Below are 14,600 nucleotides of genomic sequence, written 5' to 3'. Positions count from 1 at the left end.
ACTGTGCAGCTCTGCAGGATGTATCAGTTCATTAACAGGAGACCAGATCATTTTAATACTTTCAGATACAGTAATGTGAAGGCGGTATATTGGGCTAAGATTTTCAGTGTCCATTAAATTGCTCCCAGTCTTTTAGTCAATTTAAAAATCTCATCTTCAAGGGTTTCTTAGAAAAGCCTTCTCATTATTAACAGAAGTCTGTATTTGTTAATGAACGAGTTTTTCGGCATGTTGCATGTATATCATGTATTTGTAATCTGTCCTGCATAGCGTTTCTCTCTTTGGCCATGGGGGGACTTCAGTGCCGGCTGTGCAGCTGCATCTTGCATAAATACATAGCGGCTCCCATCCGTATTCTGGCCTGGCTCCCTTTCCACCTGCAGGTGTCATTCCAAATTCTGCGTTGAGGGTTATTCATGGATCCCTTAATAAACCTGGATCAGGCTGTCTTCAGCATTCAAATGCTCTCCTGTGACCCTTGCAGCAGCAGTCAGGACTCTTTCAGCAGAGAGGCTTGTTTTTTTTTGTTTTTTTTTTTTTTTTCCCTGTCATTTTAGTAACTTTCAGGATTTATATAGATGCATTCAGTACAGAATATTCCTGCACTGAGTCCCTCAATATGAGGTAGAGGTGGGAGAGTCAAGGATGCAGATACAATAATTTATGCAATATATTTTTTAGCTATGCTAGTGCTCTGCCCCCATCCACTGAACTTAGTGGGAATAGCATTAGCTAAATAGCTGGCAGCAGTCTGAAAATTCAGAGCAAAACTGCAAAATGGCTTCAGAAAGCCTCCAACATTAAAACAGTTGCAAGAGTAATGAATCAGCCTCTAGTCTGGTGGAAGGTGTAATTGAAAGAAATGGACTGAAGGGCTTCATTGGCCTGTATMTATGTGTCTGTATCTGTGTGTGTATATATAAAATATGTATACATGTGCACTCATATATACACACTGATATATATAATARTATATAATAATTTAGTGTTAATAGTATATAATAATATAGTGTAACAATAAAATATTTTTAAAGCATTTKTAAAGCAATTCTGTCCAGTCCTTTGCTTCTGCTTTTATCATGACCTTAAGTCATTATAGGGACATGTTTGAGGGAAATGAAATGCTTACTCATCAAATGATAAGCAATTAGCAAGCAGAAAATGTAAAGCAGAGAGAACTGATTAGTAGAAGTGAAGTGTGGTGGCATGATAATTTTGCTGTTAATCAAGATTAGTTGATGGATAGATTTTCAATTTTGAAGTCATCATCTGACAGCAGGTCAAACAGTTTCATGTACGAATGACACCGAGCCTTGATGAATTTAGCAGCATTTGAAAGCGAGCAATTTCCTTCAGCAATGTATAATAAATAAAACCCTGCTCTGTTTAGGGGTTTGGGTTTATTTAAAAAACAAAGATTAAATTCCCCACAGTTACCTAATGCAGGTAAAGTTTTTCTTTAGAAGGCCAAGCCTTTCTTCGAGTTGTCTCAATGTTATATTCATGTTATTGCTCAAAATGTAATGACRAAGATCTGTGCTGCTCGCTGTACTTGGGGGATTGGGTCTCCGTTGAAGGCAGTGATGTTTCGCCTGACCTGCTCAAGAGAGAGTCTGCGCCTGCGACTTCTCTGCTGCTGCCCTTGCTTTGGTCTTGGTGTACTGTCCGTATATGTCCCTCCTAGGCTCTCCTAGCCCAGCAAAGTGACACGTCTGTGTCCCACAGCTGCACCAAGGAGCATCTTCTGACAAGTGGTGACATCTAAGATGATGATGGGGTACTTGCTTGTGCAAGTGTTCCTTGATGATCTGAATTAGGAGACAATGTTTCCTATGCTGTACCTGTCATGTAAGGCTGTCCACTGGCGTAGTTTTGTGCTACTTTTCATTGCAATGACTGTTTAGTGTCATCCAGGTGACTTTTTGCTGCAAGTGTCATTGACTTGTTACCTACTGAATACTTAGAGTGAGAGTGCACCTACATAGTAAAATGCAGCGTATCGATTACAGGTTCCTCACTTTGAATGTGTTTCCATTATAATGTCTGCGCTGTGATAATGATTTAATTGGCGTGGAGCACAGCTAATCTCATGATCTTTGCTACTCTGCCGGGTTTTTCAGCGGTGATTCACAGCGCTGTGTGCTGCTAGCAGTACCTGAGCCCGGCAGGGCAATGCTGGGTTTATATCCTGCTGTCCCTGGGCCTGGTGCTTCTCTGCATGCTGCACTCTGCTCAGTGCCTGTGATTTTTTTTTTTCTAGAGGCCATAGAATGACTCAGTTTGGTATAATGCTGTGCAGACTGATGCATTTGAATGTTCAAAAATGAAAACTATCTTTGATTCTAGACTGGGGATCGGCAAATAACCTTCTATAAAAACTAGTAAGAGCTAACCCTSTAAGTGTTCTTTCTAGACTGCTTTTCCGACCTGATGGAGGCTGCACTTTGAAACGTATTTGAAATGATGTTCCTCTTTGCACTGTCAGATGGTAACAAAAGGATCTGTCCCTGAGCTCATCAACTTTTAATCCTTGGCTCCTTTCTAATTGCCRCGGACATATGTTGCCTGATGTGTCATCTTGTTCAGCTTCTCTTACTTTATATAAATGTTTCTCATGAATAGTGATTGTGTGTGGGCACATACAAAGCTAATTATGTTTAATTGTGCTCCTTCAAATGCTCTTTCTCATTAATATATTTTATTCAGTGGTTGGTCACATTGCCTGGGCGATGGGATTCAGTTTTGTAAATAAGGGTCATTTAGACAGGAGACTGTCAGACTGCTTATAAATAAAGACTGTAATTCAGAGGAATTCACACTGGGGCACTAAAAATAAATGGACACAGTGTGCAACCTATATTCAGGTAGACAGTGGGGAAAGAAGGAGAAATAAGCTTTGCTAACACAGGTTCAGATGTACAAGACTGTCACTTGTTTGTATGGATTTCTTTTTTTAGTTTAGCATATTATGCCTTAAACACTGCTTAAGTGTTTTTCTGTCTCCTCTCCTTCCTCTGCACTTTTCTGTATATTTGGGAAAGATGGTGATTTCCGGGGTCATTACCTGTGTTTGAGAAGTTGCATAGTGGTCTCCCTAGGAAAATAATGCCCTCATTCATTGTGCTTAGGGCAACACACTTGAAGAATTTTCTCAGTTGCTCATGAATCCTCATTAATTCTTCTTGCTTTTATCTTTTATATTCAGCTCCACCCTATTTGAAATTACTGAATTCTATTTTGTATGGTGATATTAGGATATAATTACATGCTTAGTGTTACAGGAATAAATGAATTAAAACAAGAAATTACATGTGTGTTCATGAAGCATTTTTTCTCTTTTAATTTTTTAATGTTCTAAGTACATAGAGATAAAAATAAATGTCATTCTTAAAATTACAATGCTAGAAAAATACTCTTTCAGTCGTTGTGAAGTGTGCTGATGGTGTATGATATCTACAGTCAGTATATGAAGTTTAGTGGAAATTGAGCACTTGCATGCTTTTGAAAACCTGATAAATGACAACATTTGGATGCCAAAATACCATTTGTGATGCTTTCATTGTAGATGTCTGTATTTGGAAACTTTAGGCCTGCGCTCTGCTCCGCTCTGCGAGACCTGGCCAGCGTGGCCACAGCTGAACACTGGCTAGCGCTAGGACGGTGCCTGTGTTGTGCTGGTGTGCCTGTCGGAGGCAGAGCGTGGTACAAGCTGCGACCGCCGTCCTGCGCAGTGGCCTTGTCACTCTGCGGCTCCGCAACGATGCAGCGCGGCAGCTCGCGCTAGAGTGATGCCGGCTCAGAGGAACCGATTCGAGAGCAGAGAATTAGAGTTAACTCTAATGAAGACATCAGCCAGTGGCAGTCATTGGCAGAACTGGGAATTACAACCTGAGCTCTGAGCCCATCTTGCATCCTCTCCCAGAGCTCTTAGGTGTATCAGCTATCATTATTACTTAATTATATAAATTAAAAAAGTACCATTGAATTATATTTTATTGGAATAATACTTTATTTTAAGAACTCTTTTGATATGCTCTTATAGTCCTAAAACCCTGTACACATAGTATTATCTACTGTTTATCCCCCTTATGTCTCAAAAATGGGAAATTTTGTTTTTCTCTAGGGCAGAAATCTAACGACAGGAGAGCTTGGCTTCTTCCCAAGTGATGCTGTAAAACCTAGCCCATGTGTAAGTACAATTGTTTAATTGTTTGTCATCTTACAGGAAAATTGCCTAGTTTATGCCAGGGTTTTATTATTCTTACCTTATGGGAATCATATTGTTTCTAGTTCCCATGTGTTTTCGTGGTAAGTTCAATATTGCTTAAAATACAACATTCTAATACTTTTGGTTATTGGATTGAAATTGTACGTGTCAAGAAAACATATTCTGGAGGCAGATTTAACTTTTGGGAATATTAATAAATGTAATTGTCTAACGAGTTTTCAGAGTATAGAACAAACACATTTTATGTGAAAGTACACTTTCTTCCTCCCCCAACAGTAAGGTGAGAAAGCTGTGGTTTTAATCTATTCCTCAGTCACTTTGGGTTAGAGAGAGAGATTACACCATAAGTAGTGAGCTTAAAAATCTGAAAGAGTAAAACTAAAAGAAAACCTTAAATCCAGACTGGTCAATAAATTTCCTTGTCTCCATAAGTTCTTACCTGCCTTTATTTCATCCAAGGTTGTTTTCAATCAAGATTAATTCAGGATAACAATAAGAAAAATTAATTTATAGTATGTACTCATGAGTTTTGTATACAGATGTGATTGCATTAATTTAAATACTGCACACTCCTTTATTCTCTGCCCTCTATAACATTCTGCATCAAATTATCATATCTTCCTTCATTGAGATTAATTGATGTAAACCCATAATAATACAGTGATGAATCACACTCCTTAGTTTGCTTTAAGACCGCTTTAACTTGATTCACAGCAGTTAGACTTATTAATAAAATTGCTTTCATTACAACAATCAAGATGCCACAAAATGGATTGTAAGTAGGTGGAATCAGCTATTAATGGCTGCATTTTGATATGCCTTTAGGGCTTTTATTGTTCCTTAGTTTCTAAAACAAATATGCATGTGATCCTAAAGGATAAATACATTAGGACACCTTGAGGCATCTTTATTATGCTGCATTTTCAGAATTTTCTTGGAAAGAGGGATGGGTAGAATTTTTGTAGACACGAGGTGTGCGAAGCTGGGTGATGGAGCAGATCTGTAACAAAGGTGCTACGTGAACTTAACTTTTTTCTCCCCTTGGTTAAAGTGTAAAAGTAATGGATTTCCCTGTGCCATGGTGCCACTTGCCAGTGGTGCTGGACACAGGCAGTGCTTGCTATGGATTAGCTTTAGGTCCTTGAAGCCACACGGTCAGTCATTCTGTAATATCACTGACAGTAGCTTTAGGAACATGCTATAAATACAATGACAGTCTTGACAAAGGCAAAAATAGTTTAGGAATCACCACCATACTTTAAAGCAGAGGAGGYGGGATATTCATAGTTAGGAAAAACTCTACTTGGGGTGCTGTGAAGATTGCTTTCTGCTAAATTTAGGAATACACTATTAAGAGGAGGATTGCAAATAACACATTTTTACAGAATAAATAAATATTATTCATGAAGTGTTAGCAAGCAGTGTCATGGTCRGACCAGAAAGATAAATGGATGCTTTGCCACTGTTAACTTGGAAGGGTGAAATATAAACATCTTATTATGACAAATGATGCAGTTAAAGATACTGAAACATCAATCAGATTTTTAACATGCTATAACTTTTACTATTATTATTAAGTGTAACAGTCTTTACAACTAGCTGATATAAAAATGTCCAGAAACAGCATAAAATACATATATCAAAAGACTTTAGGAATGAATATTGAATGAAAAACTGCTGAGCTCCAGAATATCTATATTCCAGACTTTTCACAGCTGTACCTATAAACAATTTTTTCTTCTTTGCAATAAGTAGTATATGTCAGCAGACATTTTCTGCACCATATGAGTAATATCTGGTTCCTCCTAGCTTTCCTCCGGTTTTCTCATTTCTKTTGATGGCATTGGATATATGGCACAGTGCAAGTCAAGAGCCTCTGGATAAAAATTTGATTTTCCTCTATTCCTGACAATGACCAATGCTCRTGGTATATCTCTCTGCATTCCAAATTAATGGAAAGGACTAATCGTCAGTGATTTAACTGCTCTGAGGCATRGGTTAAACCATCTTTGAATTTTCATGCCCTTTCCAAAGTAGGGCTACTTGACAAAGTAAGGAGGTTTGTGCGTGAGTGATTTTTTTTTTTTTTTAAGCTATTTCATTTTGTCCTGCTGCCGATAAAATACATGCTGCTTTTAATTAGTTGTATAGGTGACAGCACAAAGCATTCAGGTGCAATTTTTCTGTAGATGAAGGGCATCATTAAAATATCCTGTGTCATGTGAAGACTGGTTTTGTAAGTGCCCTGTTGGCCTTCAGATACCTCATTGAGTCAACTTCACTAAAACAGTTCTCATGGGAATATTCTCGCGTGTTCCCCATCTGTTAAGCTTTTTCCCAAGCCTCGCCAATGGCAGCAGAGGCACCCGAGTAACGCCCTCGGTGGCGGCGGGGCGCCGCGCGCCGCAGGGGTGCTGCCTCGATGGCTCCCCTAGGCCTCTGCGTCTCAGAGCGGCGGGCGCACCGGCGGCGCTGCAGACGCCGCTGTTTGAGAGCCCTGGTCTGCGCGCCCTGGGAGCGAGGCGTGTTCRCCTGTTCTTCCTTTTTCCCTCCCAAGAGTTAGGCTAACTTAACGACGGCTGCAACGTCTGGATGGATTTATATTGTGCAAGCCGAATAGGTGACCCTGGTTTTATCGCAGTCATTTAATGAGTTTCACACTACTGTATTCTTTGTAATTTAGAGAAGATGTAATTTGTGGGCTATGCAGTATAATTCAGACTTTTTTCTTAAATGTCTTGGATTGAGAGGCATTCAAGTAAGCGTTTTGTGTCTAGTTTGACCATTATGTCAAAGGCGGTATTGTGAACTCTGCAAATTTTGGTTCATGAAAATGAATCTTAYAGTGCTGGGCTGGAAGTCAGGCAAATTTAAAGCTAGCTAAAACCCTATCCTATCACAAAAGACAGAGCAATTTTGTTTACTTCTGTGTAGAAAGAATAATTAGGAGAGATGCTAACTTAATTCCTAATCCTAGGAGCTGCATTTTTGAAAACTCTTCCAAGAGAAAAATATTCTGAATGTATTTAAGTAAATACTTAGCCAGTATTTTAAGTAAAGTATTCTGAATAAGTGTTTTATGTAACTCTAGTATTGAGGTTTCTTAGCATGAAGTTGAGAGCCTTAAACTTTAGTAATTTTGCATTCCAGTCAACTTGTGCTCTTTTGAGGAGATTGCAGGATTGTTTGTTACCAGCACAACTGGTTGTAAATATCAACATTCCTCTGTATGTTCTCTCGACTCAACTGTCCACTGTCATCTAGGATATAATATCCTGGTTTAAAAATAGCTTTGTAGCTTCCTATTCCACTTTTTTCCATTCAAAGGCTGCCTCTTACCGCCTCAGCAATACTGCTAGAGTATACCATAGCATTTTTGACATGTTATGCTAAAATCTTTCATTCTATTTGACTGCTGCTACTTTAACTGCAGAATACAGAATATGTGCTAAATATGTAGTGTTTTTGTTTCCCCCATCAGTGCTGTTCATTTCAAGATGAGGTTTAGAGATCTGATAGAGAACTCAATTGATACCTGAGGTCAGCCACATATATCTACGCATTATTTAGCATAAAAGTCAATGGGAATTGTAATTCATTTAAATTTGAATAAATTTAAATTTGTAGGCATGTATGACAATATCTTCCTGAACTGGTCTGTGTTTGGAAGTCTCTGTTGACTACATTTCATATGTCATAAATAAAAATTTTAAGAAGAATGTTACTATAATGGTTTCCCTGTTAGATTCCAGAAAATAGTAAGATATTCTTTGGTTTTACTGGAGGAAGAAAAAAAGTTACCATCTGCTGATCTAAGAATATATGACCTTAGGTTATAAGTCTGCAAGATGTATGCTAAGCTTCCACTAATATCAGTTTTTCAGTGCCTTGCAAGTTTCTTACAAAGGTGTATTAGAAGAGTAGGGTAATACTGAAGTACCTCAGACACCACCGTGAGATGGTCCAGATAAAATGCTGATTTTAATAAGCATTACTATACTGTGTGTGTGCATGAATTAATRTTATTTTATGCATATGTTTGTGTATACATATAATGCCCATTTTTCAAACTGATTTTAGTTTTCTTCATTTTTTTTAAACTGAAATTGAGGTTCAAATTCCATGCTTATTAAAATACAGTGCACGACAAACACAAGTTAAGTACAAAGATATGAATGAAGTCATACAACACAATCTATGGGTTAGCCATAACTCTCTCAGGAGATTATACAGCATATTTTCTAATAGACTATTTTTTCAAGGCSATAAAATCCTGGAAACATGAATTGAAATTTTTATGTTATTTGTTACCCGTTTTGATGATACTTTTTAACAATATGTACCATTAAGCTGTTTTATGGTTGAAATGAGCGTAGGCACTGTCAGAATAAGCTTTACACTTCTATTAAATAAAAAAATCTTGGTCCAAATTTTGTAGCATGTCTGTCATGGCAGCAAAAAGATAAAATATTCTGTATGTTTTTCAGAATGGTATGGAAAATTTGCACTTTATTAATTCATTCAGGAGAAAATAGACTTCCAGACTAATTAGCTTGTTTGTCTGTTATTTTTTTCCTCATTTTTTTCCTCAAAATCTTGATCATCATTCTGTTGTATCTTTTCATGTCACAGGTGCCTAAGCCAGTAGACTACTCTTCCCAGCTCTGGTGAGTCCTTGTGTAGTCTTAAAATAATCTCTCTGAAAGAAACAATTATAGAAAGACAACTGTGTTTATTGCAATCTAATTTATATTGGTTTAACCTTTCTAGGCTTCTGAAGAAGCCATTGTGTAATGGTTTGGGAACACAACACCGTGCATTGCCTAAAAGCATTTCTGGTGTAATAATGTGCTTAATGTTTTTGACATTTTGTTTACAAGTCTATAGCTATGCAGTCTTAATCCCAGAGGTCTCAAATGGAATAATACGAGATCAGTATAATGTGAAGCATGCAAGTAGATCTTGCATGTTAAGTGACTAAGCAAAAGGAATAACATAAAACATGTTTTGTCTTATGGATAATTCCACTTTTTCCTTAATTAAAAAAAAAAAAAGACTATAGGGGTATAAAAGGACAATGTGTCAAATCTACAGCCACTGTCAGTCTGCGGCGCAGGTGGAGTGTGAACCCACTCTAGGAATTCAGTTCACCTCTGGGAGGTGCAGGTGGTGATTCTGAGAGCAGAAGCAGCATCATTCCTCTTCTGTCACTGGTTTTATGCTTCTTCATTTGGACATTACTCCCGACTTCCTCTAGTTTACAGAAAGTGAAATCAGAATCATATCTAAACAAACATTGATTTTTTTCATAACCAGCCAAATAAAATTTTACATATGTAAAGCTGGTATTTGTTAATTCAGTTCTAACGTTCAGTCTATAAATTTGTTAGTAAAGAGCATATCCCTGGGATCAGTCTTTATTTTTTTTAAAGTTTTGTAATACTTAACCAAAAAATGACTTTAGGCTGAAACTTGCTGTAAAAAGTCACAGAATCACAGAATGGTTGAGGTTGGCAGGGACCTCTGGAGATCATCTAGTCCAACCCCCCTGCTCAAGCAGGGTCACCTAGATCATGTTGCCCAGGACTCTGTCTAGATGCCTTTTGAGTATCTCCAAGGATGGAGACTCCACAACCTCTCTGGGCAACCTGTTCCAGTGCTCTGTCACCCTCACAGTGAAGAAGTGTTTCCTCATGTTCAGATGGAACTGCCTGTGTTTCAGTTTGTGCCCGTTGCCTCGCGTCCTGTCGCTGGGCACCAYTGAAAAGAGTCTGGCYCCATCCTCTCGACACCCTCCCTTGAGATACTTGTACACATTGATAAGATCTCCTCTCAGCCTTCTCTTCTCYAGGCTAAACAGGCCCAGCTCTCTCAGTCTTTCCTCATAAKAGAGATGCTCCAGTCCCCTRATCATCTTTGTAGCCCTWCGCTGGACTTGCTCCAGTAGTGCCACATCCCTCTTGTACTGGGGAGCCCAGAACTGGACRCAGTACTCCAGATGTGGCCTCACCAGGGCCGACTCATGTCTTTTATGATGAACTTCCAAAATCATTCTCCCTGATGTGATTAGTTCTATAAAAATAAAATAATTCTTTTTATTTAAAGATTTTTTTTCTAATTGATCATGATGTGATTAGTGTGAGATTTTGGACAGTAGTGGGCTCTGATGTTGACTGAAGTTAGACTATTTTCTAAAAAGGTAAAATAAGTAATTGTTTCCTTTTAAGCTGAGTCACTTTTCCCACCCTGCTCGATTAACATTTTAGCCTCTAGTCTTGCATATAGCTATCTGCAGGCAGCCTGTGGTGGAGTCCCACCCAGATCAGCGAGACACAGCAAGGGTACAAATCTGCTTGTGCAGTGAGACTGCAGAATCAGTGACTTGTCTTAGCTCTCAACTTTAGCATCAATTCTTTCAAGTTTGGGCATATTAGGCTGAAATAAATTTTCAGGCTTGTGGAAGTTTAGTCCATCAATTGCATTTTAGCCTTTAGAGGTTATGGATAATTATGAAATGTTTGTTTAAATACTAAAACTAAATTAATGTATCAGTTAATATATTTGGCCTAGTATACTACCAGATGCTGATTCTCCACTTTGCTTACACAAATCCCTGCAGAAGGCAGGGAGGTTCACACRTCCTGGACCAGTACACACAGTGGTAAGACAGGGCCCACATTTTCAGTTTTGATATAAAAAGCCACAAGGAAGTTGTGGTTTTGTTGTTTCACTTGCAATGCATGATGCAGACCAACTGTTAATATGCAATCTCAGAATAGGCCCTGATTCAGAAAAATCATTTGTATTTATGRGCTGTTGAAATCAGTGGTCATTGAGCTAATGCTCAGGCACAAGTACTTCCCTTAACGTGGAACAAACACATACGTGAGGACTTTTCTAAATAAGGATTTCTTCCTTTGTGCCCAGAAATTGCCTTTCTTCCTCGTACCCCCAAATTTCTTCACACTTTATTTTTTTTATTGAAAGATCTGGAAATGGTGTTCAATTGCAATTGATGCATTTTTAGGTCACTATCTCATGCAGAATATTGGGACTGTTCATTGCATATTTGATAGACCCATCTGCATAGCTTTGAAAAAATCATAACCAATTTTTATTGTTCTCTGTGTTACAGGTTTGCAGGAGCAATGGAAAGAYTGCAAGCAGAGAGTGAACTTATTAACAGAGTAAATAGCACTTACCTGGTGCGGCACAGGACCAAAGAGTCAGGAGAATATGCAATTAGCATTAAGTGAGTGGGATACAAACTTTTACAGAAAGTTCTTCTGTTTTTGTTTATGCCTAGATAATGCAATATTTGTAATCAATAAGGAAAGTCAAAAAAATTCTGTTTCAGCTTATACAATCATGCATAGCCTTTCAGATAGTCAATACAGGAAAACTGAAGTTGCTGGCAAAATAGATCAGACAGGATTTATATTAGGAAATAGCAACAGTTTTATAACATCAGTGTAGCAAACAGGTCTACAAAAATGATAGACTAGTATATTGGGTAATAGTAATCGTTTGGAATGTAATTTGTTCTGCTTTTTGGAAGTGAGTAGGAATCTTCCATTGACTTCAGTGGGAGTTTGAGGCCCTTTGCCTCTCAGATATTGCAATAAATATGTGTGTTCACAAATTCTGTGGGCACAAATTCTTATGAGGGTCTTGTGATCACGTTGATTATCAATGTGAATATAAAAGCAAGCAATATATGGGAATTTCCAGTTAGAACAAGCAGTTAGTCATGACTTTTTTCTGAATACAGATTACCTCTTTAGCTGGACTTTAATAAATACATTTGGTTAATTAGATGTCAACTTTGTTTTGGCATGGATATACATTTTGTCTTAAGAATTTATTCATGTAGTGTTATTGAGGTCTGCCCTCAGGTAATTATTGATTGCCTCTGATTAAAAACTCATTTATATTCATAAGTTATTCATTGCCCACAGGTACAATAACGAAGTGAAACACATCAAGATTTTAACAAGAGATGGCTATTTTCACATTGCAGAAAATAGAAAATTTAAAAATTTAATGGTAAGCGTTGATTAGACTTTTTACAGTGTGCAACTTCTACCTAACTGTTGCAGGTAAAGTGTGTGGTGCTTTGGTTTGTAGAATTACAAACAGAAATTGTATGACAGAGATTTGAATCCTGTCCGTACTTGCAAATAAGATGATTTTTTTTTTATTTATGGTGTTTGCTCTAAGTGATTGTGGAACATGCTTAAAATTACATATTTATATTTAGGGCGAGACTGTGTCCCTTGCAGTGGTGTGGAAGAGAGGAGGGATTTGTCTGAATCCCACACRTCAGCCCACTGTGCAGTTCTGCTGAGTCTTGAAAGCAGAGTTTCCTGCCTTTGGAAATGTTTCTCTTTATGGCAGTGGTCCCCAAAGGAGCTAGGTGAAGGTCCTTCCCTTCCACACCCCCAGCACATGCACGTGGGCACCAAGGAACAGAACAGTGCCTACTGATGTGCAGGTCTGGAGGGAGAAAGCCATAAGGTGGAGCTGCGTTGCAGAGCCCAGAAGCACTCAGGAGAGCTGGTTGTCCTGGTCTTGGTGCACCGGGGGAGAGCAAAGATGTGTGTCTGGAGAACGGGGCTGTGTCTAAACTGCTGATACCTCAGAAAACCTTGTTGGACTAGTAGTCATTTGGGGTCAATATCAAATAGTCCCAATAAAAGCAACTGTGAGACTTCTAACTTATACTCTGGTTCAGCATACCACTCCCTAGCAAAGTGTAATAACAAGCACATGGGCTATCCCAGTACCTTTCACTCCACCTCTAGGCGTAGCTCATTTCCAGAAATAAGGGGATGGTGTTATAACAGCCCAGCTCAGTGAGGTTTCAGTTTTATATCAGAATCATGTTGTACAGGGGAGAAATTCCTTTTTTGAACTTTCATTTGAAAGAATTTCTTGATAGTTCATTTTGCTCAGGCAAGACTCATAAATACAAGGTGTCTGAATAAATTGCCTCAGTGCATTTGTAAAATTTTACTGCTTAAGCATTTTCTGATGCATAGTTAAAGGAAGCTCGTTCAATATATTATATTTAGCTCAATCAATTGGATTACACTTATACTGCAGCCTTCCTGCATGCATCTCCAATTACTCTAAAACGATAAATAAAATTGAAGGACAACACAAACCAAGAATAGGGAGAGAAGCTTTAAAACCAGGAAGCCTTAGAAATGATTGTAATTTAACCTCTGACACTCTGTACAGCAAGAGCATTCCATGAGTGGTAAAGAATCGAGCAGAAATCTCTGCTTTGTGCGGCCCTGATTCACTGAAGTGCTCATTAGAATGGGAAGAACATAAATTTCTGAATGGAGAATGCACCCAGCTGTTTTCACACTCTAACATGTCTTCCTTTGGCACTTAAAATCCAGGGAGGTGTATAGTGTTAGGGCCATGTGCCCTGAGATCTTACCATTGGTAGCAACAGAAATCATTGCATTCCTCAAATGCATGAAGGAGGTGGCAACTCAGTCTGCAAACACTGCAGATAATTCACTGGACGCTGGTGAGAATGTGAAAATGCTTTCTTACAATAATGAAGCAGWTTTATGCACTGATGGAGGTTTCAAAACAGCTGAAGGGTCAGTCAGACATGTAAGTACAGGACACAAACTTAGATAAAAAGGAAACAAAAGGAATGTCTGGTACAGCCAAGAGTTGAAAAGGATAAAAGAAATTTCTGGTGTAAAGGCCTCATGGCTACCAATTCTGCCTTGCTATTGTTCAGTTAGATAAATTCATAACTCAGTTTTAGAGTATTACAAGATCTGCCCTTAAGAGTTAAGCAGACAAGTGGCAGTGTAAGTACTGTTTGCATATGCTGTGGAAGAACTGTGTTGTTCTGGAGAGATGCAAGAGAAAGTGGTTGYGTCTGGAAGGAGAAAGCAACAGAAGCAGTCTCAGTACGATTAGGAATAGGAGACAGAAACAGCAGCCCTGGAAACCTACAGTAATGATGTGCAGTGGCACCGTACGCTGCATTGCTGTGGAGGCAACCAAAGAGGACAGCTCCTGCACGTAATTTTTGTATTATGTTCCAAAGTCTTTCACAAGAGCAGGTAGAGCGCTGAGCGTGTAAAGCAGGCCAAGRAGCAGTGAGAGGGCAGCTCTGCGGCAGCCGTGAGCCGCGGCCGTGCGGCAGACTGCAGGGGAGCCATCCATGCCGGCAGGGCTGCGGCTATCGATCTGCGTGCAAGTTTGCTGCTGTGATCTGTGCAGTGAATGTTTTCAAGGCCAGTTGGTGCTTGACTACTTTCATGGAAGAGGAAATTAAAAAAATAAAGGTTTTTAAAAACAACTGAAACCTCATGATTCAATGTATCTCCTCCCCCCC

General features: G+C 38.8%; 1 protein-coding gene across 1 annotated transcript in view; it reads left to right on the top strand.

Moving 5' to 3' along the window:
* The window catches only part of VAV3 (vav guanine nucleotide exchange factor 3), a 173,213-nt gene that overhangs the window by 141,200 nt on the left and 17,413 nt on the right, over positions 1 to 14,600 (top strand). The window contains exons 21-24 of the mRNA XM_026087902.1: positions 4,124 to 4,189; positions 8,861 to 8,895; positions 11,364 to 11,480; positions 12,187 to 12,274. Coding sequence (XP_025943687.1) covers positions 4,124 to 4,189; positions 8,861 to 8,895; positions 11,364 to 11,480; positions 12,187 to 12,274 — 306 coding nt within the window. The remainder of the gene's footprint in view (positions 1 to 4,123; positions 4,190 to 8,860; positions 8,896 to 11,363; positions 11,481 to 12,186; positions 12,275 to 14,600) is intronic.

The sequence above is a fragment of the Apteryx rowi genome, unplaced genomic scaffold (genome assembly GCF_003343035.1).
Source record: "Apteryx rowi isolate R43461 unplaced genomic scaffold, aptRow1 scaffold_74, whole genome shotgun sequence".
NCBI classification, from domain to species: Eukaryota; Metazoa; Chordata; class Aves; order Apterygiformes; family Apterygidae; genus Apteryx; species Apteryx rowi.
Note: the sequence above shows the minus strand (reverse complement) of the source record. Positions and strands in the feature narration are given on the sequence as shown.